A 25,101-nucleotide genomic window follows, 5' to 3' on the forward strand; every position below is an offset into this window, starting at 1 on the left:
ACTATTTTCTTTGTATGACCTTCTCTCTCTTTTCTCTCTCTCTCTCTCTCTCTCTGTGTATTTTTTAACAAACTTCTTGCCAACGTATTAAATTTAAAATAGAAAAAAAAAAATAAATTAATTAAATAAAAAGAAAAAAAAAAAAAAAAGAAACAAAAAAAAGGAAAAAGGAAACATAAATTCACGTATAAATAATTTTGTCCCTATCAAAATAGTCACATACGTACAAATATGTACGTTTAACGTAATTACATTACAACGTACAACATGTAACACACACACACACACACACACATACATACATACATATATATATATATATATATATATATATATATATATATATATATATACAGACACACACATACAAATTACTTTCATCCTAAAGATCCATCATCCTGTCTAACCTTTTAACATCAAATATTTCTGAAAATAATCATCCTTCTAATCGATCCCTCTTTCGTCGTTACGAAAAGCTGAAAGATTGGACGTTAGCATATTCTCTAAGGCATTTACTAATATTATCACATCGTTTATCAGAGAGATTTCAACGGAATTAATTGATGAAATATTCTTACCAACGTGGGTTAATAATAATCGTTTATGATTCTAAACTGATCTTTCCCATCCCATCCCATCCCATTTCATCCCCCCTTTAAGGCCCCGTCACCATCATTGCATTCGTTGAAAACGATTAGTCCTTCTCATCTTCGTTTTACATATGTACATGTTACACACACACACACACATACATATATGTACATGTATGTGTGTGTATACGTGAATATGTCGATCTTCATTTGCCAATCTACCAATCATCAGAGAGAGAGAGAGAGAGAGAGAGAGAGAGAGAGAAAGATAGAGAGATAGAGATAGAAGGAGAGGAGGCCCTAGTAAATACGGTGATTAGTATTAACTCATCCTGTTCCCTCTTGAAATTTCGTTTTGAAAAGAATTTTTGTTCTATGCTCTCCCCCTTTCCCTTCTTCCTTCTTTCCCTCTATCCCACTTCTACACCACCAATATCACCGCCAAATTCATCACTACTACCATCATAACCATTGCCATCACCATCATGTCATTGCTATCACCGCAATAGTAGTATTTTACGTATATGCGTGTATCATATATACACCGAAAAGAGGAATTAACGTGGCCCACCGCGCTTTCTGCTTTTGTACTTTTCTCTCTCTCCGTTATTACAGGGACGACGAGAGAGTAGAGAACGTTTCTCTTTCTCTTTCTCTTTCTCTTTCACTCTCTCTCTTTCTCTCTCTCTCTATCTTATACTTCGACCGCACACACGCGATATATCTCACGAAATTACAGATGGAATTTTTCGAAGCCACGTAGAAGAAGCCTCTTTAAGAAACATAAGGAGGACGCAAACTGGTTTTCGAATCTCGTTCGGAGGGAATTTTAAAAAAGCGCAGCTCCTCTCTCTCTCTCTCTCTCTCTATTTCTCTTTCCCTCTCGTTGTCCACTTAGAGAAGAGAATGAAAAAAAGAAAAAAAAAGAAAAAAGAAAAACATCGATTTTTTATTTTATTTTATTTTCCCTTTTCTTTTTTTTTTTTTTTTTTTCTTTTCTTTTTTCGTAGGACGTCATTAACGGTAGGGAGGGAAGAAAAAAGAAACACAAACGGACGAACAAGGAAACAAAATTCGATATGAAATCAAATAATCCTCGAGAAAACGGTTTTGTTGTCGATCTTAAAAAAAAAAAAAAAAAAAATTATAAATACGATCATTTCATACGTATTTAATTATTCTAAACACTCGAACTCGATATATCGTTTGCCTTGATGGATTATTAATGCGGGACTAAATGACAAACGATTTTTTCGTAGAACGGCCATTGATATTAAAAAATTGATATTAAAAGGAGAAAAGAAAAGAAGAAAAAGAACAACGCAAGAATCAATAAGAAATTAAACATTAACCCTCCCCCCCTCCCTCCCCCACCGCCAGACAATTCGTATCAATTTGTGATTCAAATTCAACAACAAAAGAAAGAAAGAAAGAAAGAAAGAAAGAAAGGAAAAGCTCCATATACTTGATATCTTTTAATTATTTCACATGTCGATAGATCGTTTGATATGATTGAGGGAGTCGAAGGAGGAGGTAGGGGAGAGCCGCGGGTTAATTCGAAAAATTGAATCCTTTTTTTTCTCTCACGCAAAGCATTCGATAACAAAAATAATACGTATCCACGATGGAAACTGATTTGTACGCGGATCATTTAAAAAGAAAAATAAAGGGGGCGGGGGACAGGGGGAGGAAAGAGAAGGAAAAGAGAAGAAAAAAGAAATGGAGGGGGGAGAGATAGGGGAGGGGGTGTAGGGAAAAAAGGATCTTCGGTGAAGTAATCGACGGAAAGATTAATCTCACCTCAACCTTCTTTCGCTTTCCTCGAAGCACCGTAATTAACCACTTAAGCGATTACGAAGCAGCCCGTGCAACGTACATACTTACATATAACGTACTATACTTCTTCGCGCGTGTTTCTTTGAAAAGCGAGAATGAAACCTTCGCTTTCGCTCGACAAACAACACACACAACACGGATAACACATCTTACACCAAGTAGTAACATAGTAGTAGCATAGTTTGCTTATTATATGGTCCAAAAGTATGAGCGATTTTCCTCTAAACGAATTTTTCCCGAAAATTTTCATCCTAAACTTTCATCCTAATATTTCATCAACGCGCGATACATCGATCTTCTTTTATCGATCGTCGAAAAATTGATAAATAGAAAACAACGAAAGAATTGAAAAAAAAAAAAAAAAAAAAAAAATAAATAAATAAATATAATAATAATAATAATAATAATAATCTTAGAACAGAGTGAAATTTGGACGGAATCGTTTCAAATTCGAACGAATGGAAACGCTTTTGACTTTTAAAATAAATACCGAAATTATTTCGAGACACATAACTCGAACGTTCTTCTCTCTTAGAGAGAGACACGTGTCTAAAAGTTAGCAGCAGCTTTGATCGGCGTTGAACAACGCGTTACTCATTAAAATGTTTTGGCAACATGCTCGACACTGTGTACCGTGCGACGGGACTCGATTTATCAGTGACATACAACAACATACATATATATATATATATGTATGTATGTGTGTATTCATACATACTTATATGTATGTATTTATGTACATACACATATATATATATATATATGTGTGTGTAGGTACGTACATACAAACAAATCTATTGAATTAGAGTAAGAGAAGAAATGTAAATCAGTTAAAAGAAAAAAAAAAAAGAGAGAGAGAGAGAGAGAAAAGAAAAAAAAAACAAATTAAAAAGAAAAAAGGATGAAAGAAAGAAATCTTTCAATTATGGTATATATACAAGCTGACCATCGTGTCATTTTCAATTTACTTTGTCGTGTTTAGTATGTGATTTTTACGTCGAAACAAATGAGATCAGTATGGAAAATTGTTCTGAAATTGCTGTCACAGGTTGTCTACTCTCTTTCTCTGTCTCTTGTATCACTCTTTCTCTTTCGATACAACAGGATTCTTCTCCCTTTCCACCAACCATGACCGCCGTTCTCTCTCTCTCTTTCTCCCTCTCTTCGGAAAACATGGGAATTCGGATCGATGCCCATCTAATTATACGTGTGATATTAAGCATAATGTTATCCCCTCGTAACGAGCTCGATGGAAATCAAATCAACTTGGATGTCAAACGATTCGAATAAAACCACCAACTTGATAGATATATTAATAATTAAAAAAAAATAATATGTGTGTGTGTGTGTGTGCGTGCATACGCGCGTATATATATATATATATATATATATATATATATATATGTATTTAATTAAGCAAAATTATTTTAGAAATCAAATAAAAAAATGACAATAAAATTATTCTTTTGTTAAAAGTTGAAAAGTAAATGATCGACAGGACTCAAGATGGACACCACAAAAAAATAAAAGAGAGAGAGAGAGAGAGAAAATTGGTAGGCTGTCCAGTTAACGAGTCGGATCAAACATATTTCTTGGAACGTTCAAGCTCCAAAAGATGAAAACTAAAATCGACGTTAAATCCAAAACAATTTCTTCCGAAATATCCCACCCCTCGCCACTCACCCCCTCACACATACACACACACTCACACACTCTTTTTGATTCTTTCGCTTTCTCTATTTACAATGGTCAATAACTCCATAGCACGATCTCGTGAGTTATCGGATTGGCGTTCTCGAGCCGCAAAGTATATCTTCGTCGTTGGTCTTTCGATTCTTATCGCGTCTTCTCGATCGTACTTAAACGACGTTAATCGAAGAAATCGAGTCGAGATATCCTCGGCTATCTCCTCGGAACAGACAACCTTATCAGATTGTTCGGTATGTCAAGGAGGACGACGGAACCGGCGCCTTCCGATGTCGAGCTACTGCGAGATAGAAAGAGAAAGAGAAAGAGAAAGAGAAAGAGACAAACAGACAGACAGATAAATAGATAGATAGATAGATAGAAAGAGAGAGAGAGAGAGAGAGAGATAAAACATGAACGATTTTCACGCCCGAAGGCGAATCGACAATTTGAAAACGTGTACGAGGCGTTTCTCTCGAAACTGACGCGAACTGGACTGGATTCCTCTTGCTTTCTCTCTCTCTCTCTCTCTCTCTCTCTCTCTCTCTCTCTCTCTCTCTCCTTTATCTTTCTCTCTTTATTTCTGTTCTCTCTCTTTTCTTTTTTTTTTCTTTTTTTTTTTTTTTTTTTTTTTTTAAATCAATCTCTTTCGCATGGAACGATCAAAACGAGGATTTGCGCGACATTGAAAATCTCAAGGAACAGTAGATTGACGTGAAATTAAATTGGAAAATAACTATGTAGGATCTCTAACGAGTCACGTTAGTTTCCCTGATAACACATTAACGTTATTCACAGTCAATCCTACAGACGTAATCCGTATTAATTCATTCATTATATATATATATATATATATATATATATATATATATATATATATATATATACATATACATATATTTCCAACGACTTTATATATACTATCATTCGATTTGAAAGATAGCGACAAGTGTTATGGTGGTTATCGTAATCGAAACGTCGATTCGTATTATATAGTGATACGTTAGATCGTAAAGAAGTTTATTACAACTTATTGATAATTTGTTTCTATCGGATTCAAAATTTCTCCTAAGATCTTTGAGTGTTATAAAAAAAAAAAAAAAAAGTGGGGGGGGGGAAGAAAAGAAAAAAAAAATTGTAATAAGCAAATTATCAAACACATAAATCTCCCATACACATAGAATATAATAAGGAATGACAAAAGATATTATAGATTAATCAGATAATAGTTTAGACGATCAAGGGATGATGATAATAATATCCTGACAATTTCGATATCGAAACAAAGGTATCTTTTAGTATTCCAGTCGAACGATAATGATTCAACGAATCTATTGGTACGTTCCTATCTCTCTCTCTCTCTCTCTCTCTCTCTCTCTCTCTCTCTCTCTCTCTCTCTCTCTCTGAAACGAGATGTACGTATGTATGTATGTATGTATGTATGCATAAATTTATGTAAACGTACGTACGTAGGTATCTACCTACCTACCTACCTACCTACCTACCTACCTGTCTCTACTACTATAGTACATACACGAGCCACGTGCTCGAAAGTACTTTTTCGTGGAATTCTCGGTTAATCGAATAATTCGTGGACGCGCGCTTCCGCTCTCCTAGTCACGATGGGAAAAACGAACACACGTACACAACACACATACATACACAAACTAATATAGTATGTTATCTCAGGGTAACGTAACGCGTTTATTACGGAGACGAGTTAATTTTTCAACGATCTGAAAAGGAATCGACTTAGCGTCAAGGAATAAGATTATTTAGAGGAAAATGAATAAAATTTTCTTTTTAATTAACGGCTTCTCTATTTCTCTCTCTCTCTCTCTTTCTTTCTTTCTTTTTTTTTTTTTTTTTTTTTTTAATCTATCTCTGTCTCTTTTTCCAGGCGACGATGTTACGCTCGGTTAGACATAACGTCGTTTCTTTTCATCGAGTTTTTTTTACCATAAATCGGCGACACACACACACACACACACACACACACTACTAGTCTGTCTCTCTCTCTCTTACTCTCTTACTCTCGGCATACAACCATTTATAGCTTTGACAAAAAAAAAAAGAAAAAAGAAAGAGAGAGAGAGAGAAAAAAAATAAAAGAAAGAAAAAAAGAGAAAAGGAGAAAAATGAACGGGAACAAAAAGAAAAGTAAAAAAAAAAAAAAAGGAGAGAAAAAATATTGCAAAATCCGGCGTGTCCTGTTTTTCCCTCCTCGCCGGAAAGTTCAAAGGGACACCTTCGAAGGCATTAAAACGATTGAACACGCGTGGCACCTCCATTAGTTGCCGTTGCGACATATATACATATACCAATTATATCAGAGAAATAGAGAGAGAAATAGAGAGAGAAAGAGAGAACAATAAGATTGGTTTGCCGAAAAAGAATGGGAAATATACTTTGCTTTGTTATACCAATTTAAACGAAAAAAAAAAAAAGAAAAGAAAAAAGAAAGAAAAGTACGTGAAACATACTAACATACATACATAATACATACATACATACATGCATACATCATACATATTTATTTACGTATGCACGAAGTCTGATTTAACAAAAAGAAAAGCCGCTTAACGATTCTACGAAAATTGATCGTTTCTAAAAAAAAAAAAAAAAAAAAAGAGAGAAAAGAAAAAGAGAAGAAAAGAAAACGAAGTTTAATACTGTAAATAGAAATCGTCTATCCTAAAGAACTTAATAACAAACTGATGAGATGTAGAAAAAATTCGTAGGACGATTCATAAAACGATAAACAACACAACACAAACTCGCCCAACCATCCACCCACTCCTCCCCAAGCCTCACCACCACACACACATACGTTTACGTATTATTTTAAAACACAATGTCGTATACGATTTTTAAAGAGAAAGAAAGAAGGATATAAAAAAAAAAGAAAGAAAGAAAAAAAAAGAAAAAAGAAATAAACAAAACCAAGAAAAACAAAAGAAAAAACAATGCAAAAAACAAAATGGAGATAAAAATTGTATAAGGACAAAAAAAATAAATAAATAAATAAAGAAAGAAAATAGATAAATAAATAAAGGATAAAAAAAAAAGTGCGCGATTATATGTACGTGTGTGTTTGTGGGCGCGCGCGCGAGGGAGGTTCCCTATAGTGGGTGTAGACGTGGGGCGAGGTGAAATAAATATGAAGGTTCATTTTTTTTTTTTTTTAATATATAATTTTTTGAGTACTCACCAAAAACGGGACTGAGGTCGGACCTGGCCGACGTCTTGCCCGTCGTAGCGTAGCTCCCAGCGGCGAGCGAGCCCTTTTCCTGCAACAACACACACACATCATCGTCCTTATGGGATGCTGTCCCGTCTCTCCCGGTAATTATAGAAGAATGACGTAGGACGTAGTTGTATTGATGATGAGGATGAAGAAGACTAGTAGTAGTAGTAGTAGTAGTAGTAGTAGTAGTAGTAGTAGTAGTAGTAGTAGTAGTAGTAGTATTACTACTAGAAATAGTAGTAGTAGTGCTAGTAGTAGTAGTAGTAGTAGTAGTAGTAGTAGTGGTAGTAGTAGTAAGAGGTGTATGATGATGATAATGATGATGATTATTATCGTAGCGCACCTCAGACTCCGTAAGGTCGATGAGGGAGCTCTTCTCTTCGGTGAGGTTTTCCGAGGACCTCTTCTCGTCCTCACCCTCATCCTTGAAAACCTTGACCTCGTCCTCGCTACCGAGATCGTCGCCGCCGCCGCTGCTGCTGACGTGCGGCATTATTGCGGGCCGGGCGACGGCCACCGTCGTCGTCGTCGTCGTCTTTCTTTTTATTATTATTCTTAATTCTTCTTCTTCTTCTTCTTCTTCTTCTGCTTCTACTTCTACTCCTTCTTCTTCTACTTTGTTTTTTCTATTTCTTTTCCTCCTCCGCTTTTTCTTCTTATTCTTATACTTATACTTTTAACTTCTCTTTCTCCCTCCCTCCCTCTCTCTCTCTCTCTCTCTCTCTCTCTCTCTCTCTCTCTCTCTCTCTCTCTCTCTCTCTCTCTATCTCTTTCCTTCTCTATCTGTCTATCTTTTTCTTTCTGTTTCTTTCTCTTTCTTATCCTCCTCTCCCAGAATCTTTTTCTTCTTTTCTTCCTCGTCGTCCTCCCTCGCAACAATAATAACCAACAAGAAGAATAACAACAACAACAACGACGGCGACGGCAATGATGATAATGATAATAATGATGATGATGATGATGAGGACGACGACGATGATGACAACAATAACAACAACAACAACGACGATGAGAGGAGGAGGAAGAAGAACGAAAACAACAAAAACAACAACAACGACGACGACGTTTATTATTATTATCGTGATAACTATCACCAAGAGCACAACGTCGTCGTAATGACGATAGACGATGATCCTTGTATATCGTTAATGTGATCCTCGTTGTTTTGGTGATGGTGAACGAGGATGGCAACAATGATGATACTGATGATCTTGTTGTTGCTGCTGCTGTTGCTGTTGTTGTTGTTGTTGTTACTAATGCTGCTCCTGCTGCTGCAGATGTTGCTGCTGCTGCTGCTGCTGTTGTTGTTGTTGTCGTTGTTGTTGTTGTTGTTGTATTTTGGCGCTTATTCTCTCAATTGGCCCTTTCCTCCCTTCACGAAAGGCCGCCGACGTCAAACAGAGAGGAGGAACGAGAGAGGAGAGAACGCGCGTGGTGCGATGACCGTTACGGTGCGAACGGTGTGTTATCGGGGAGGGCGGAGGGGTGTTGGGAGTTTTGACGAGAATAGGGGGAGGGGGGCTGGATTGCGTGGGAGGGAAGGGAGAGTGAAGGATCGTAGGGAGGAGGTGAGGGACGATAGGAGGGTAGGTTGGTTGGTTGGTTGGTTGGTTGGTTGTCGCGACGAACGCCGGTACTGGGCGCCCGGGGGACGCGGAAGGGTGAGGGAGGAAAGGAGAGAGAGAGAAGCCGAGGCGGGAAATTCGAATCTGTCGCTTTCTCTCTCTCTCTCTCTCTCTTTATTTTTTCCTTGCACCTCCTCTTTACGCTTTATAATCCTCCCTTGCGCTTTTTCTTTTTGTTTATTTTAGAGTTGCTTCTGTTATTTCTTTTTATATCTCTCTCTCCCTCTCTCTCTATCTCTTTCTTTCTCTATCGTATTCTCTTCTTCCGTTATATCTTCTTTCTTTCCTTTACTTTTTCTTCTTTGGCTTTTCGTCGACACTCCCTTTACCGCCGTCGGCCGCGAACCTAACACACTCGTATTAGTAACGCGAGATATCAAACTGGATGGAGAAGAAGTATAAGTTAAAGTTAAAGTTAAAGTTTCGATTCACTTTTTTGTTTTCGGTCACTTTTAACTGGGGCGGGGCGGGGGGCGGGAGGGGTTCGATCGGGGCAGTTGGCTATTTGATTGTAGCCGGGGCGGGTGGGGGGCGGGGGACAACAACAACACTGAGAGTAATGCACGATTCGTTGAAACGTTGCGACGTGGGTTTCGTTGGGGGTGGGGGGTTAGGGGTCAGGGTCGGGGCAGAGGGGGGGGGGCCAAGGGACCACCACAAGCGACAAAGCACTGAAGCACTTTTTTTTCTTTCCTTCTTTCTTTTTCTCTTAATCTCTCTCTCTCTCTCTCTCCTTTTCTCTTCTCTTCTCGTCTCGTCACGGTCTTTTCTCTTTCTTTCTATTTAGATTTCTTTCTCTCCTTCCTCTTCTTCTTCCGCTTTATCCTCTTTCTTTTCTTCGTCGAATTATTATTATGATTATTATTATTATTATGATTATTATTATTATTATTATGATTATTATTATTATTTCCGCGATGCGCAAGGGCACAGAGAAAGAGGATAGAAAAAAAAAAAAAAAAAGAAAAAAAAAAGAGAGAAACACAAATGCGCGCCTGTTCGACGACGACGACGGCGACGACGACGACGATGATGATGATGACGATGATGACGATGACGACGACGACGACGACGATGATGATGATGATGATAATATCGCACGCACAAGAATGAAGGAAATGAGGAGATATAAGAAAGGATGGGTAGGACGGCTAAAGGGGAAGAAAGAGAAATGCGAAAGATAGCGACACACCACCGGTGAGGCAACTATTTTTTAGTCGGACGAACGTGAATAAATTGGAAATAAGGAAGGGAGAGGGGAATAGAGTCAAGAGGGTAAAGGGGGAGGGACAAGAAAGAGTGACGGAGAACGAGAAAAGGAAGTTATGCGAAAAGAAGTAGTATATTTTAATCGAATGATTGGATTTATGGATAAATAGATGGATAAGAGACGACGTACAGATGAGGTGGGGAGGTGGGAATAAGGACTTCCGGACTATGGACAGAGGAAAAGAGAATGAGATTAGATGGATCTACGTTTTACGTGTCGCGACGAGAGCCCTTGTTGTGCGTCGTTCCGCGCCGTTTATAGTATAGTACAGAGGTGGTGCCGTGTATACAAAGAGATAGAGATATATAATGTGTTGTGTTTATATATGCGTGGCGCGCGCGCGCGCGTGGCCGCGCGGCGCTCTTAGTGCACGGCGCAACCGAGCCGAACCTCGCGATTTTCTCGCACCGTGGATCCTCGCGACGACAACGATGATGACAACAACAACAACAATGACGATGATGGCGACGGCGACGACGACGACGACAGCGACGACGACGATGACGATAATAATAATGACGATGACGACGACGATGACGATGACGATGATGACGACGGCGACGACGACGATGCTGCTACTGTTGCTGCTGCTGTTGCTGCTGCTGCTGTTGTTACTGCTGTTGATGATGACGATGATGATGATGATGATGATGATGATGATGCTATTGCTGTTACTGCTTTTGCTATAGCTACTGTTGCTGCTGTTGCTACTGCTGCCGTTACTGACGATACTGCCGATAATGCTACTTTAACCGTTAATTCGTTAACTGTTGCCGATGATAATATCGTCGTTGTTGCTGCTGCTTTTATTATAGCTACTGCTTTTGCTATTGCCTCTTCTTCGTTTGCTTCCGTAGCCGCACCAGCTGCCGTGATTATAGCGATGAGAAGAATAGAGATTGGCTCGCGTTTACTTAATAATTCCCGATAGTAATGCGTTTTATCCTCGTATTTTTGAAGCACGTTTTGTTGGCTAATGTAAAAGCACGGGCGGCGAAGTAAGCTAGCGAATCCGCGACTACAACGACGACGAGGAGAAAGTGGCCGTCCAAGATAACGAGATGACAATGACGACAATGACGACAATGAGGATAAACGCGACGACGACGAAGTAGAAGAAGAGGACGACGACGACGATGACGAAGAAGATGGGGAAGAAGAAGACGACGACGATGACAGTAGTAGTCCGTGATAATGACGACGATAATACTGATACTTGTTGTAATGCTGTTGGTGCCGGTCCACGCGCCGGCCGGCCATCGTGCCCGCTCGCGGGATACCGAGAAGGTAAAAGCAGCGAGCGACCGAGAGCAGCCCCGCGCGATAAGCTCTACGTGCACGCTCGCTCGCTACTGTTAAAATCACGTACACACACACACACACCAACCAACACACACCGTCGACAAACTCTCTCTCTCTCTCTCTCTCTTTCTCTCTATCTATCTATCTATCCCTCTCTCTTTCTTTCTCCCTTTTCTATATCACGATGTAAGCGGCGACGAGAGAGCTGCTGCGTGCGCGCGCGCTACCCTGTCCTCTCTCTCTCTCTCTCTCTCGCTCGCTCCGCTCTCTCCCGTGTCTCGAGGCCAGATCGGTCGATCTACTCTGCCTGGATGCTCGGTGCCGACTGCCGGCGACGCCGAGCTCGGGCGGGCGGCTCTCCCACGCGACGACCAATCACGACGGCGTATTCGCCGGCGCGCCGACGCGCCACCTCGCCCCCCGCGACGCAGTCACACCGGCCAGTCATGGCAGGCAGCCACGGCCAAGCCGAGCTAACCCGACCGCCCGCCGAGCCCGCCCGACCGTGCCCGACCTCCCCTCTACCTCGGCTCTTCTAACCGTCCGATTCCTACTCCTACTCCTCCGACTAAATGCGAGAGAAAGAGAGGCACAGATATATATGTATATATATATATATATATATATATATATGCACATTTATTTTATATATATTATATACACTATTCCCTGATCCAACGATCGATGCCGATAGATTTTTCGTAAATTTCAATTTTAATGTCTGATTATTGGAGAACATTTATATATTTTTATCTTTGACATGGAAATTAGAAATCTTCAGATGATATGTAAATATGATTTCATCCTTAACGCAAGGTTATCGTACGATAGATGGCGTAATTTTAAAAAGGAGAAAATTTCGTGATATTATCCCGACGAACGGATTGATTAATTAGTTTGATCGAGATTAGTTCGTAATAGACTATTTCGTAGATTGTATTTACGTATTCTCGATCGGCTCGATAACGATCGAAAATGGGGTAGGGGGAGGTGTAGGGTGGGGGTCCATTAATGAGTTCGAATTCTAGCGCGTAATCCCTTTACTCGTCGAGAGCGTCGATTCCTCCGCGTATCTATCTGTCTATCTATCTATCTATCTATCTATCTATCTATCTATCTATCTGTCTATCTGTGTATTAAACGTATATACGTACGTACGTATGTATGTACATTATCGTAATTATGCCAATTGCGTAATTGGAAATACGATCGGTGGTCGTACGGGTTTAACGCCGCGTAATTTCCATAGAAACGGGAAAATCCGCGCGAAGAGCAACATTTATACCATCGTGTATACGGTATTTTGTCAACGTCGGACCGAGCACAGTTTTATATTGACGATCTACGTTTAAATGCGTCCTCTCTTGTATATATACGCGTGTACCAATACGTTTTCGTGTCTATATATATATATATATATATATTTGCTAAGCAAATTCTTCGAGATTATGAACGAGGTGAGAGTCAACGCGACAAAATTTCAAGCACTACGAGTTTTCCGCGACAACGACGACGACGACGACGACGACGATGACGACCATGACGATCACGACGACCAACGACCAACGACCAACGATCAACGACCAACGACGGCGACGATGACGACGAAGGGTGCAACAAAAAAAAAAAGAAAAAAAAAGAAGAAGAAGAAAGAAAAAAGGAGAAAAAAAAAGAAAGAAAAAAAAGAGAGAGAGAGAGAGAGAGAGAAAAAAAAATATGGCGCGACACGTTGCACGGTGCTTTCGAAATTACGACGGCGATCGTCGACGGATCGTGGCTACACCGTTGAAACGTATATAATCGTCGGCGTGATGTTGAAAATTTAATACGTCGTGAAAGCTTCTAAATTCGTCGTGTAACCGACTATGGGTTTCCATTTTCGTTCCTGACGATTTTTCACGATCTTCGATGTTTTCGATTCGAAAATTAACACGAATTCATAACGAATAGAGTCGTTCGTACGTTACAATCAGAAAAATTGATAGTTAAATATATCCTTTTAGTTTGTATAATTTACCAATGGAAACTTTAGCTTTTCTTTCTTCCTTACTTTCTTTCTTTCTTTCTTTCTTTCTTTCTTTCTTTCTTTTTCTTCTTTTCTTTTTCTTCATTTTTTCTCTTCAATCATATTAACGATTGTTTATAGATACGTGTGTGTGTATGTGTCTGTGTGTATACTCGTTAAAGACAATCCACAAGTTTATTATAACCCTGTTTCTTATATCTTTCAAATGTATCAAGTGATCAGTTTTAATTTTAATGGTCTCGCAGAGACATCTGTAATGACGAGAGAACATAATAAGAACGGCACAGGTTTGACTCGGTACATAAAATGATGTTCTACTTTATCGACCTGCACTCGGCTATGCGTTTTATGTCTCTTCTCAAAGTCCGTATAGTTTAAGTACGTTACCTACCTACATCCTGCGTGCAACGAAACGATATTCCTTATTAATAATAGTCGAGTTATACTGATACGTTTATTTATATATATATACACACACACACACACATATATATATATATATATATATATATATACGAGAAGTTATTTAAATATTTTATTATCCAATGGAAGATATCTTATTATATTACTGATATATACTATAAAAAGATATTTCTTATGAAAGATATGATATGCATAAATGTATTTTTCGTTTTGTTTTGTTTCTTTTTCTTTGATATTTTTAACTAAACGTCCAAGCTAAATCTTCTACGGACTAATCGTTTGCCAAATAATTTCGTACGACTTTCGGGAATAGACGGATAATAAAGTTTTTGTAATTGTTGAATCTGTTCTTGTAAGTTGATTAATAATGACATTGCATTTGTGTCGGTATGTCTCGATCTGAAATCAATACGATTGCTAAAACGTAAATACATTGATTATTTATGTAGTAAACGAATTTATTTCTTTTTCTTTTTTTCTTTTACTTTGTCTTCTTCTTTTTTCTTTTTTTTTTTCCCCGATACAAACATAAGTACGTACCTCTCTTTTCGTTGATTATTCATGGAGGCCAAGCGAAACAACGATTCCATCAATTCGATGGATATTCCACGAAAGGATTCGTAAAGATTATTGTCGCGACAGTGCAGCAACATTTTTGTCGTGACTATGCGTCGCGAATTGACGATCGTTCTAAACCAAGGATGTAACCAGTTGCTTTTGAAAATTTGATGAGACGTTAGTTTCTCCAAATGTGCCACGAATTCAGCCTGTTTGAGTAATCGACGAATGTGTCCCTGAAAATAATAAAGAGCCAAGTGAAATCGCATGTCCCGTCATCGTTGAGATTCGAGAACGTTCGAAGGATGAAACACCTCGTTCGTGTTTGCTCTGACAAGTTGCTTCGTATTTACCTTTTGTATATGTATGTATCTATGCATGCATATATGTATATATATATATATATATATATATATGTATTCATGCATATATATATATATATACATACGTATGTAATATATAAATATATATACCTCTTTCTGTAGGCCTTGAATGTCGTTGACCGCGAGACCGATCATAAGGTTCATTAGAACCATACTTGCGAGTATTATAAAGCTAAGAAAGATGACCCTACTGGTGACCGTTAGAAAAGACTCATTGCCCTCAGTATCGTCTGGAAAAAGATTCTCATAATCGTATTCACCCATCATCATTACCACGGTCTTCACTATGGCCTTCCAACAATCGTGGAACTGTTCGTTCTTATGGAACAAAACAGTGAAACTCAAGGTGAATCCAAAAATCATACAAATGAACGCTAAGAGTACCTAAAAGTATCCAATAATGTATGAATTAATTTAATCATGAATGTTGACATTGGACAAGAGATTTTTATATATCGTCTATGCGTGTATATATATATATATATATAATATACATACAAAATGTATATATAAAATGTATGTATAAATATGTCTCGGTTATCATAATCCGTACATCAACCTAAAATATGTTTGTAAATTGATTCGAGTAATAATCAAACGTGCAAACCTTTAATATATTCGACAGAACTGTTGAGAACATAAGTGCATAATATCCCCAAGTTGGAAAACGTCCTATAAGTAGCATCATTTGTATCCAACCCAACAAAATTGCGATGCTGATGGAATGTAATACCAACTCGGGTGTAAGCATACCGTTTGACGTGGTCACGACGAAACGTTTACTGTTGGTGACCATTGTGCAGACCATGAACGATAATGCGGCACTAACGAAGGAGAGCCATGTTTCGAATTGTCTTATGTAATATCTGTTAATAGAAAATTCATTTTTCAATAAGATATATTTATAATAATAATAATGATAATAATAATAAGAGAAAGAAAAATCTGATAATGACGTATGATAATATTTATATTACCTTGGTAACATAATAATTTGGGCACTGTTATAAAGTAATACCATGATCGAACATATAGTAAGTACGATTTGCGATACAAGATGGTTACCTTGTCGAAGAAGAGTTATGGCAAATGTTGAGAGTGAAAAAACGAAAGATATGTAAAGGAATAAAAGAAAGAAGAAAAATATACGTAATTTGGCCCATTTCAAATGTAGAAACGATTCGATCAATGGATGCTGTAAAATTGCCAATTGTTCGACGTTCGAGGTACCAGCTATAAGAGCTATGATAACGTTTGTTTGTAATTCGTTCTGCGGCGCCAAAATATTGAAATCGATGGAAATCTGAAACGTAGAAGTATACCATAGTACGATGATAGTCGAATTTCTAAGGATTTCTTTGATTCTTCAACAAAAAAAGAAAAAAAAAAAAAAAAAAAAAGAAAAGAAAATAAATAAAACGTTAATTACTTGTGCATCTTCGCCAATATTTTGATGATTGATAAATCGAACACGAGTATCCATGATATCCGTTAGAAACGATATTGGATTTGGCATGTGAGCAAACACTACGTCAATAACGGTTTCACCGTTTTTCGTTTCAGCCGATAGATAGCCACCGTGGTCGATCAAAACTTTGGCGCATTCACGATGACCTTGATAACAAGCTTGGTGAAGGGCTGTCCGACCGTGCTGAAAAAAATGCATCTGACTTTTGCATACGTTTTATAGTAGATACACATATATATTTATATATTTATATATTTCGAAGTAATATTTTAAACGATAATAAGTCCATTTTCAATAAATCATTGGATTCATTGAGATATAAGAAAATAATAATTTATCGTGAGTTTAAAATGTTCTTTACCTTGTCGCATATGTCGACGTGATCTCTACGTATATTTTTAAGTAGAACGAGTAGAATTTCCAGATTTCCGGCGTCTGCCGCAATATGAAGGGGAGTGCTTTTCGTGTCGGCGCATTGAAAAAGGGGCCACGCGTCACCTTCGAGCAACCTTCTTACCGCCCTGGGACTTCCCAATGCTGTTGCAAGGTGCAATGCCGTTGAACCTGTGCAAATACGCATGCACTTACATTCTATTACCTTCGTTATGATTTATTCGCTGCTATATTCGAGGTAAAAAAAAAAAAAAAACAAAGAAAAAAAAAAAAGAAGAAATCGAAAGACACCGTATTTTTCAACTTTGTAGAAATATAAAGGGTGTTCGATAAATGTTCCCTACAAAATTTTCACGAGTTTACGAATGGCGCGTTAATTGCAGATAAACATTATTTGCGCGAGATCACTTGCTGAACATCTTCTTTTTTTGTGAAAATGATATATCATATAAAAAAAAAGAAAAGAAAAAAAAAAAATAGAAGAAGAAGAAGAAAAAAGTATAAGATAATTAATTAGTAAGCTATCTCGGATATATTATTGAACAACGGATTATACTCTAACGCATGTTGATTTTTTTACATGTAATTTATTAAACGAAATCCTATGTTAACACCCTGTATAATGTATATGTATTTACCTATTGGATATATATATGCAATATATACCTGTGCCCGAATGTATGACATTCGTCGAAGCCTTCGCAGAAACGAGAACGTCGATAATTTCAACGAACTTCGACATCTCGATAACGTCGTTGGAATTCACATTACATCCCGCCAGTAGCAATGCCGTAATACCTCGCTCGTCTTGTGCGTTAACGTTCGCACCAGCCTCCACCAAAGTTTTCACCACGTCGGAATGATTATTCTTTGCTGCCTGGTGCAAAGGAGTTCTACCGCAACATTCTGGTACCGGCAGCTGCGGTAATCAAAATTCGTCGTTACATTCCCCGATTCGATTTTTATCATCGCGCATCTACTCGCTATATCGATTCGTTTCTTTATTACGACGACATATTGTAATGGCATTTGAAGATTATCCTTTTCTTGTTTTCTTTTTTTTCTTTTTTTTTTTTTTTCTTCTTTTCCTTTTTTCTCCCCCCTTTCTCCCATCCCTTTCGTTATATTAACGCACTACCAGTTAAATTTTGTTACATTGATCTAAAGATAATACCACAATATTTTATATGTATAAAAAGAAAATGTCGTCGTAGCGAGATCTACGAAGTGAAAATATTTTTAATTAGACGTAAAGAAAAAAAGGAAAAAAAAAAAAAACAAGTCATTTTCATTGATTTTCCTTATATGTATGTCTCGAGAAAAATTCAAGTCGATGTCAGCTCGATTGTTAACGACGATGAAAAAAAAAAAAAAAAGAAAAAAGAAAAAAAAAAGAAAAAACAAAAGGAAACGATAACGAGTCTGCAGTATATATAAAAACTGCGTAAACAATTAAAATATAACACTAACGTCTTGACCAATGAGACAATCAATTTTGCTAGTTTCTTGAATTTTGAAGCCATGCCTGCGACAGGAATCAACGCCGATCCTAGTATCCGTGAAACTTTTATTTTTTAACAACCACCGAGTTACCTCAAGATGACCGGCGTGTGCGGCATAAAATAAAGCGCTTCTACCGATTTTATCGAGAGATTTAATGTCAGCGCCTCTTTTGAAAAGTCGTTTCAATAAATCCAAATGACCCTTCCAAGCGGCCAAATGTACAACTGTTATACCGAGTAATCCAAGTGGTTGAAGGAGTACGTTACTATCATCCTCATCCAAGATTTTCAATGCCTCATTGATTTCATCATTCTCTATCGCCAACATCAGTTTCACTCGATTATTATCATCCTCCATATTTTCTTAAATAATTAAATAATCGAATAGGTACTATGATATTTCGAAAAATTACGACCCTTTTCTTTTCTTTCCGTTTTGTTTTGTCCTTTCTTTTTTTTTCTCTTTTCTTTTTTTTTTTTTTCTTTTTTTTTTTTCACATACAAATATAAATTATTTATATTCGTCAACGTGTCGATATTTACAGTATACGTTTCGAATAAACAAAAGGAACTGTTCACATCTATACGTTCCAGAATCAAGCCAGTACCAAAGTATTTTTCACGTATCATAATCAAGAGGATGTGGTTTACGCGGAGGATGTGGTTAATATCCATGGGGCCTTTTAAAAAGAAATTGATTTAATTTCACCGTATCTGTCGTGATTAAAGATCAATCAATCGATTAGTTTTTATCAGGGCAAATTTAATTCATACTTCCTCTCTTGTTAACAACATCATGTTTACGTCGTCCCATTTTATTATCAATTACTCCGACTAATATTTCCAACGTAAAATCTCATTATATTCTATATCAAATTGCCTTTCTAATATCTTAATTCTTTTTCCTTAAGGACTTATGATCCTTAAGGAAAAAAGAAAAAGGATAGATTTCTTTTTTTCTCTCTCTCTCTCTCTCTGTCTCTCTCTTTCTCTTTACAGAAAAAAGTCAAAAATTGTAAGCTCGTAATTTTTGTTCTGTTTTTTCCTTTTTTCTTTTTTTTTTTTTTTTTGTTCTTTTTTTCCCTCCTTCGACGTAAAATAATGATTTTAGGAAGATTGCAAAAAATTCTTGTCTCATTCTCTACATTGTTACACATGTATATATATATATATATATATATGTATAGATATCAATAAGCGTTTTAACCTTGAAACGTTTTATCATCCAAGCGAACATAAACGGTATAACGATAATAATGATCGAACGAATGGCAATGCGATGATATTATGTTTCGTTACCAAAGTTGAACTATTTGGTATGCTAGTAATATTGATATCGAAATCCATCAACAGATACGGATAACGGATAACGTTTTCTTCCGCGGACATGCTTCGAAACAGGAAAGTAACCCGAGAGTGTCTACGACGAAGGTGATGTTAAACGTGACCGTTATCGGCCGAATACGCGTATGATTACGTCAATACATACTACATAGGTATCCCTTGAACGAAGTTCGCAATGGTTCGTTGTATTTGCATATATATATATATATATATATACATATATATATATGGATATGTAAAATATGTGAATGCGTAATTCGTACACGTAGAAGAAATTGTACGGATGTATACATACATCTAAATAACGTTATGTATACTACGTAATATATACATAAAGAGATAGAGCTAAACACACATATACAACACACAACACATACATATGCATATACATAACATACACATACGCATGAACATACAAATACATATACATATACACACATATATATACATACATACACATAGACATACACATACATATATACATACATATACACATACACACGTATATGTAAATGACTAGGGGTATGTATAAGATCCGACGGACGAGAACGGCTTCACCTACGATATTTCTCGTTCAACGAAGGCACCTATACTATGACGCAATACACGCGCGTTCTCACGTTCAATCAACCGTAGAGTATTACGTTACCTCATAGAGAGAGAGAGAGAGAGAGAGAGAGAGAGAGAGAGAAGCAGAAGGAAGGCCCAGTACACGTTTGACCACGCTACTGAGAGTATCATCCTTTCACAACTCGTACGACGTTGGCCAAGAAAACCGGTTTCAAGTATAATCCTTCGACTACGATGCCCAATTGTCCAAAGTGCGACAAACCAGTGTACTTCGGTATGTGTCAAATCGAATATTAATCGTATACTTACATAGATAGATAGATAGATAGATGCTGTAGTTATGTACCGTAGTACGTCGAGGTTTTTTTTTCTTAATTTTTTTTTCTTTTTTTTTTTTTTTTTTTTTTTTTTTTTTTTTTTTTTTTTTTTTTCCCTTTAATTTTCGATCATTCGTCCTCGTAAATAAGTACACTATGTTACTTATCAAAATGATGACCGTGAGAAATTTTATTATTCTATCCATGAGTATTCTCATAAAATATCTTTGAATTTCTGGGATTACAAATTGACTTCTCAAATTTACGTCGTTGCATTCTATAATGATGATTTACGAGTATGAGAAAGAGATAGATAGATAGATAGATAGATGAATAGAGAGAAAGAGAGAGAGAGAGAGAGAGAGAGAGAGAGACCGTTTCATGAAGTTCGTTCATCACATTGAAAGTAATAAATTATATAACAAGACGAGTTAGTGGTAAAATTAGTGTCGTCTCGTAATAATCGCATTAGGTGAGTCGGTTAGATTCTTTATATATATATATAAATATTCTGATCGTCTTCCGTCATCTTACTCGTATTTCTTTTGTCGAGTAAGCAAAAGCAAAGAAGAACAAAGAAAGAAAGAAAGAAAAAAAAAAAAAGACAAAAAAAAAAAAAGAGAAAAAAAGAAAGAAGAGAAAAGAAAAGAATTGAATGAGAGACATAGCGAAATTCTTTTACATTTTCTAATCTATTATATATAAATCAAAATATAATTTATTTGATGCAACGAACGAATTACTTGGGGAAATATAACGATTGATAACTAACATACATATACATAGATTACGTACTCGAATAATACGATCATTGACTATAAATTACACATATGTGTGTGTGTGTGTGTGTGTGTCTGTGTGTGTTTGTATGAATAAGAAATGACGGCATCGATGATGATGTCAGGATGTTCGATCTCGTGGTCCACCTTGACAAACTTGTCAGCGCTTTCGATGCGTGTAATCAAATATGGAATACGAGTGAATTGCGACCATCATGGAATGCTTCGTTACATACATATGCATATATTTATATATATATATATATATATATATATATATGTATGTATGTATGTATGTATGCATTTTTTTTTCTTTTTTCTTTCCTTTTTCTCTCTCTCTCTCTCTCTCTCTCTCTCTCTCGGTCGTTTCGTTCTTTATTTCACTTTTTTCTTTTTTTTCCTTATCTTTTTCCTTTTTTACCTTCTTTTCTTTTTCCATTTCCTTTTACTGCGCAGAATACTCGATCGAATTTATAAATATTCACGAAGGATTCGTTGGGTGGGAAGGAAGGGAGGAAGAGGTGTGGGGTGGGGTATTGAGATACTCCTTCCAAGTTTTTTCTTGCGTATTAATGAAATACTGTAAAAAAACAAAAAAAAAAAAGAAAAAAAATAGCAAATTCTCTTGTATTTTTTCTCTCATATATATTATTTACGTAACTATAATGTTTACTTGATCAATATATTAAAAAAATAGAAACAAAGTAAAATAAAGAAAAAAAAATATATATATGTAATACGTATATGTATATATGTATATATATGTATATGTAATATTTTGTTTTTAAAAATGTAAAATGTATCATCGATTACAGGAAAATGCAACGAAAAATACGCATACATATGCATTACACGAGTACAAATATAAATCGCAATTACGTAAATTATACGAGTCCTTGAGTGATAAAAAAAAAAAAAAAAAAAAAAAAAAAAAAAAAATAAAAGAAGAATAAACGGAAAATATAAATGAAACGTAACAAATTGAACAGATAGTAAAATGAATTATTCACGAAACGTATGATAAACAAATGACAAGTCACTTGTTATTTTTTTGCACTTAGTGGATATTATTTTCTAAAATAAAAAAAAAGATATGTACGCGTGTAATGGGAGAACGTAAGGTATGGAAAGTGACTCATAAAAAATTATCGAATACTTTTTAAAACTTTATCACATCTTCTTTTAATATGATTCGTAATATACATTATCGTCTATTTTTACAATAGAATTATAAAAGATAGGATACTATCTTCCTAGTTCAACTATTTCATCGGACGCATTATATATATATATATATATATATATATATATATATATATATATATATATATAATGGATGTCATAAAATATGTATATAGAAAAAAGTATGACTATATATCAGAAATGACTATATATCAGACCCGTCGGTCAATCAAGAAATCTTGAAACATATAAAATCATTTGAAACACATAATATCTCTTCGAAAACAATGAAATTAATGATCATCGTATTAAAGATATGTATTTACTTATTTATTACTTATTCTAGTATAATTTATGAACTCTTCCGAAAACGTATTAATTTAAGTCGTTGCAATCCGGTTACATAAAAAAAGAAAAGAAAAGGAAGGAAAAAAAAAAAAGGAAAAAAAAAATATCTGCGTAGAAACAACATGTCTAGCATACGCGTACACACACAGACACACACACCCACTCACACACATACACACGGTACAATGCAAAACAACATATGTACAGAATACCGGAGCAATGAAGATAAAATGTTACGAATAAACGTGGACACACGTGGCATATTGTTAGAAAATACGATGCAATAGTGTATCCTCTTTTCCATCATCCGGTGCACTTAAATGTAAAAACAAAAAAAAAAAAAACAAAAACAAAAAAGAAAGCAAAAAGAGAGAGAGAGAGAGAGAGAGAGAGAGAGAGAGAGAGAGAAAAAGAAAAAAGTAAAGAAAAGTTTCGTATTGAGTCGTCGGGCCGCTTTTAATTGCTCGCTTCCTCTTTCGAGTACCACTCTTTTAGACCGACCGACAAGGTACTATTAGGGTTGAAAGCAGATTTTTCTGTATGCGTTGCTTCCATGCTACTGGCATGTAGCCCACCTACGTACGTCAGCCATCGCCGGCCATTCTAATTGGTGTAAGGAGAGTAAAGAATGAACGAAAAAAAGGTGCTGTTAGAGGAGGAGGAGGAGGAGGAGGAGGAGGAAAAGGAGAAGGAGGAAGAGGAGGTTAGCGAATTAGAGAAATGACTCTTCTTTACTTGTCAAGTGGTGCAGAGTTTGAAAGGGAGAGGAAGGGTCATTGGCCTTTAACTTCTACAACAGAGCACTCGTTGGTAGACGTTTTTTCGCAGGTGCGAACCAAACTTTAGGGAGATGAAACTGTAATAGCTGTAAATAGAAAAGAACAAAAACGAGAGAGAGAGAGAGAGAGAGAGAGAGAGAAAACTTGGTAATCGTTGTAAAATCTCTGACATTTTGTGACATCACGAATTTATCTTTAACGTTTGTTCCTACTCTTCCTTTTTCTTCTTCTTCTTCTTCTTCTTCTTCTTCTTTCTCTGTCTATTTGTCTGACTATATACTCGTACAGAGTTTCGAACTACGATTCTATGTTCGATTATATACTTATGTTCATACTCATTTATTCATCAATATGTCGAATTGAACAGAAACGATTACAGGCTTGATTTATGATTAAAATTGAAAGGGAATTGACTATCGAATTGGATCGTGCTTTCGAAAACAACGACGACAACGACAACGACAACGAACGAACGAACGAACGAACGAACGAAGCGTCCGGTCGTGTGGACAGTGACAAAGGTGTTTCTCGTGCTCTAGGGGGTGATCGAGTAGTAGGTAGATAATGATAATAAGACGAAGACGAAGACGAAGAGTAGAGAGGAAACAGGTTTGCAGAAGAATGGACCAGGTCTGCGGTAGTCGTGGCTATGGAACGACTCGGTCGGCTGAGTTTCGAGGAGGAAAGGAAAGAGAGAAAGATGGTTGGTGGTTGAAGCGAGAAGCACCTCTTTTTACATGCCTCGACTCCCCCGAGTAAGCGAGATAGAAAGAAAGAAAGAAAGAAAGGAAGAAAAAAAAAAGAAAAGAAAAGAGAAAAGAGAGAGAGAGGGGAAGAGAGAGAAATAGCCCGGGACTCTGGGTTACGTCTGGGATTCGTGGCACACCGTATGAAAGGAGCTAGTGCGATAGAGACAGAGAATGTATATATGTATGTATGTATGTATGTAAGTAAGTAGGTGTGCATGCAAGGGGTAGGAGGTTAGCTGCAAGGGTGGACGGTCTGCCGAGGAAGTAAAAAAGAAGCAGAAGGGGGTGCAGGGAAAAAACAAAAAAAAATGGAGGAGAAGAAGAAGAAGAAGAAGAAGAAGAAGAAAAAGAAGGAGGAGAAGGGGGATGATGTTCCAAGGCTATGCAATCAGCAGCCGCCGATTGTTTGGCGCCCGACAACTCTGTGGGGGTTGCAACGTGCTGCTGTTGCTGCTTTTGCTGCTGCTGCTGCTGCTGCTAACGCAACGATCCGTGCTTGCACACCGCTTTCTCTCTCTCTCCCTCTCTCTCTCTCTCTCTTTTTCTCATTCTTTATTTCTTTCTCTTTCTCTTTCTCCTTCTGTGTCTGCCTTTTCGCGTTGGCAATGAACGCCAGCGATGCTTGACGATTATGCGCTCGCTTCTCCGCCGGCAGATAATTAGGAGTTAATTAACTAATGGCCCTTTATGCACCGCACCCTTCTTGTCCGCCGAACTCACTCTC

The 25,101-nt window shown here is 36.9% G+C and overlaps 3 protein-coding genes across 4 annotated transcripts in view; 1 reads left to right on the plus strand and 2 right to left on the minus strand.

Annotated features, from left to right (window-relative positions):
• Positions 1-7,219: 7,219 nt before the first annotated feature.
• On the minus strand, positions 7,220-8,000 carry LOC124422034 (protein pangolin, isoforms A/H/I/S-like). The gene is made up of 2 exons (XM_046957918.1): positions 7,703-8,000; positions 7,220-7,402 (listed from the first exon to the last, which is right to left on the minus strand). The coding sequence occupies exons 1-2, from the start codon at positions 7,850-7,852 to the stop codon at positions 7,235-7,237; spliced, it is 318 nt and encodes a 105-aa protein (XP_046813874.1). The 5' UTR covers positions 7,853-8,000; the 3' UTR covers positions 7,220-7,234.
• A 6,142-nt stretch (positions 8,001-14,142) lies between these two features.
• LOC124433169 (transient receptor potential channel pyrexia-like) lies at positions 14,143-19,214 on the minus strand. Of its 2 annotated transcripts, none has more exons than XM_046982885.1 (9): positions 18,401-19,214; positions 17,474-17,726; positions 16,776-16,978; positions 16,376-16,597; positions 15,924-16,249; positions 15,554-15,812; positions 15,037-15,330; positions 14,546-14,799; positions 14,143-14,404 (listed from the first exon to the last, which is right to left on the minus strand). In XM_046982885.1, exons 1-9 carry the CDS (start codon positions 18,665-18,667, stop codon positions 14,248-14,250), a joined length of 2,235 nt encoding a protein of 744 aa, XP_046838841.1. In that variant the 5' UTR covers positions 18,668-19,214; the 3' UTR covers positions 14,143-14,247. The 2 variants fall into 2 exon arrangements, with proteins under 2 accessions (XP_046838841.1, XP_046838840.1); XM_046982884.1 differs by having other exon boundaries at positions 18,278-19,208.
• Positions 19,215-20,240: 1,026 nt separating this feature from the next.
• The window catches only part of LOC124433170 (cysteine-rich protein 1-like), a 9,381-nt gene continuing 4,520 nt past the window's right edge, over positions 20,241-25,101 (plus strand). The window contains exon 1 of the mRNA XM_046982886.1: positions 20,241-20,497. Coding sequence (XP_046838842.1) covers positions 20,458-20,497 — 40 coding nt within the window. The 5' untranslated portion in view covers positions 20,241-20,457. The remainder of the gene's footprint in view (positions 20,498-25,101) is intronic.

Source organism: Vespa crabro, chromosome 2, assembly GCF_910589235.1.
Source record: "Vespa crabro chromosome 2, iyVesCrab1.2, whole genome shotgun sequence".
NCBI classification, from domain to species: domain Eukaryota; kingdom Metazoa; phylum Arthropoda; class Insecta; order Hymenoptera; family Vespidae; genus Vespa; species Vespa crabro.

Coding starts and splice junctions, on each gene's coding strand:
- LOC124422034 (XM_046957918.1), bottom strand. CDS start 7,852: ATGCCGCACGTCAGCAGCAGCGGCGGCGGCGACGATCTCGGTAGCGAG. Junction 7,403..7,702: donor TCGACCTTACGGAGTCTGAG/GTGCGCTACGAT, acceptor GTGTTGTTGCAG/GAAAAGGGCTCGCTCGCCGC.
- LOC124433169 (XM_046982884.1), bottom strand. CDS start 18,667: ATGGAGGATGATAATAATCGAGTGAAACTGATGTTGGCGATAGAGAAT. Junction 17,727..18,277: donor ATTGTCTCATTGGTCAAGAC/GTTAGTGTTATA, acceptor TGATTACCGCAG/CTGCCGGTACCAGAATGTTG. Junction 14,405..14,545: donor AATAATCAACGAAAAGAGAG/GTACGTACTTAT, acceptor TATTGATTTCAG/ATCGAGACATACCGACACAA.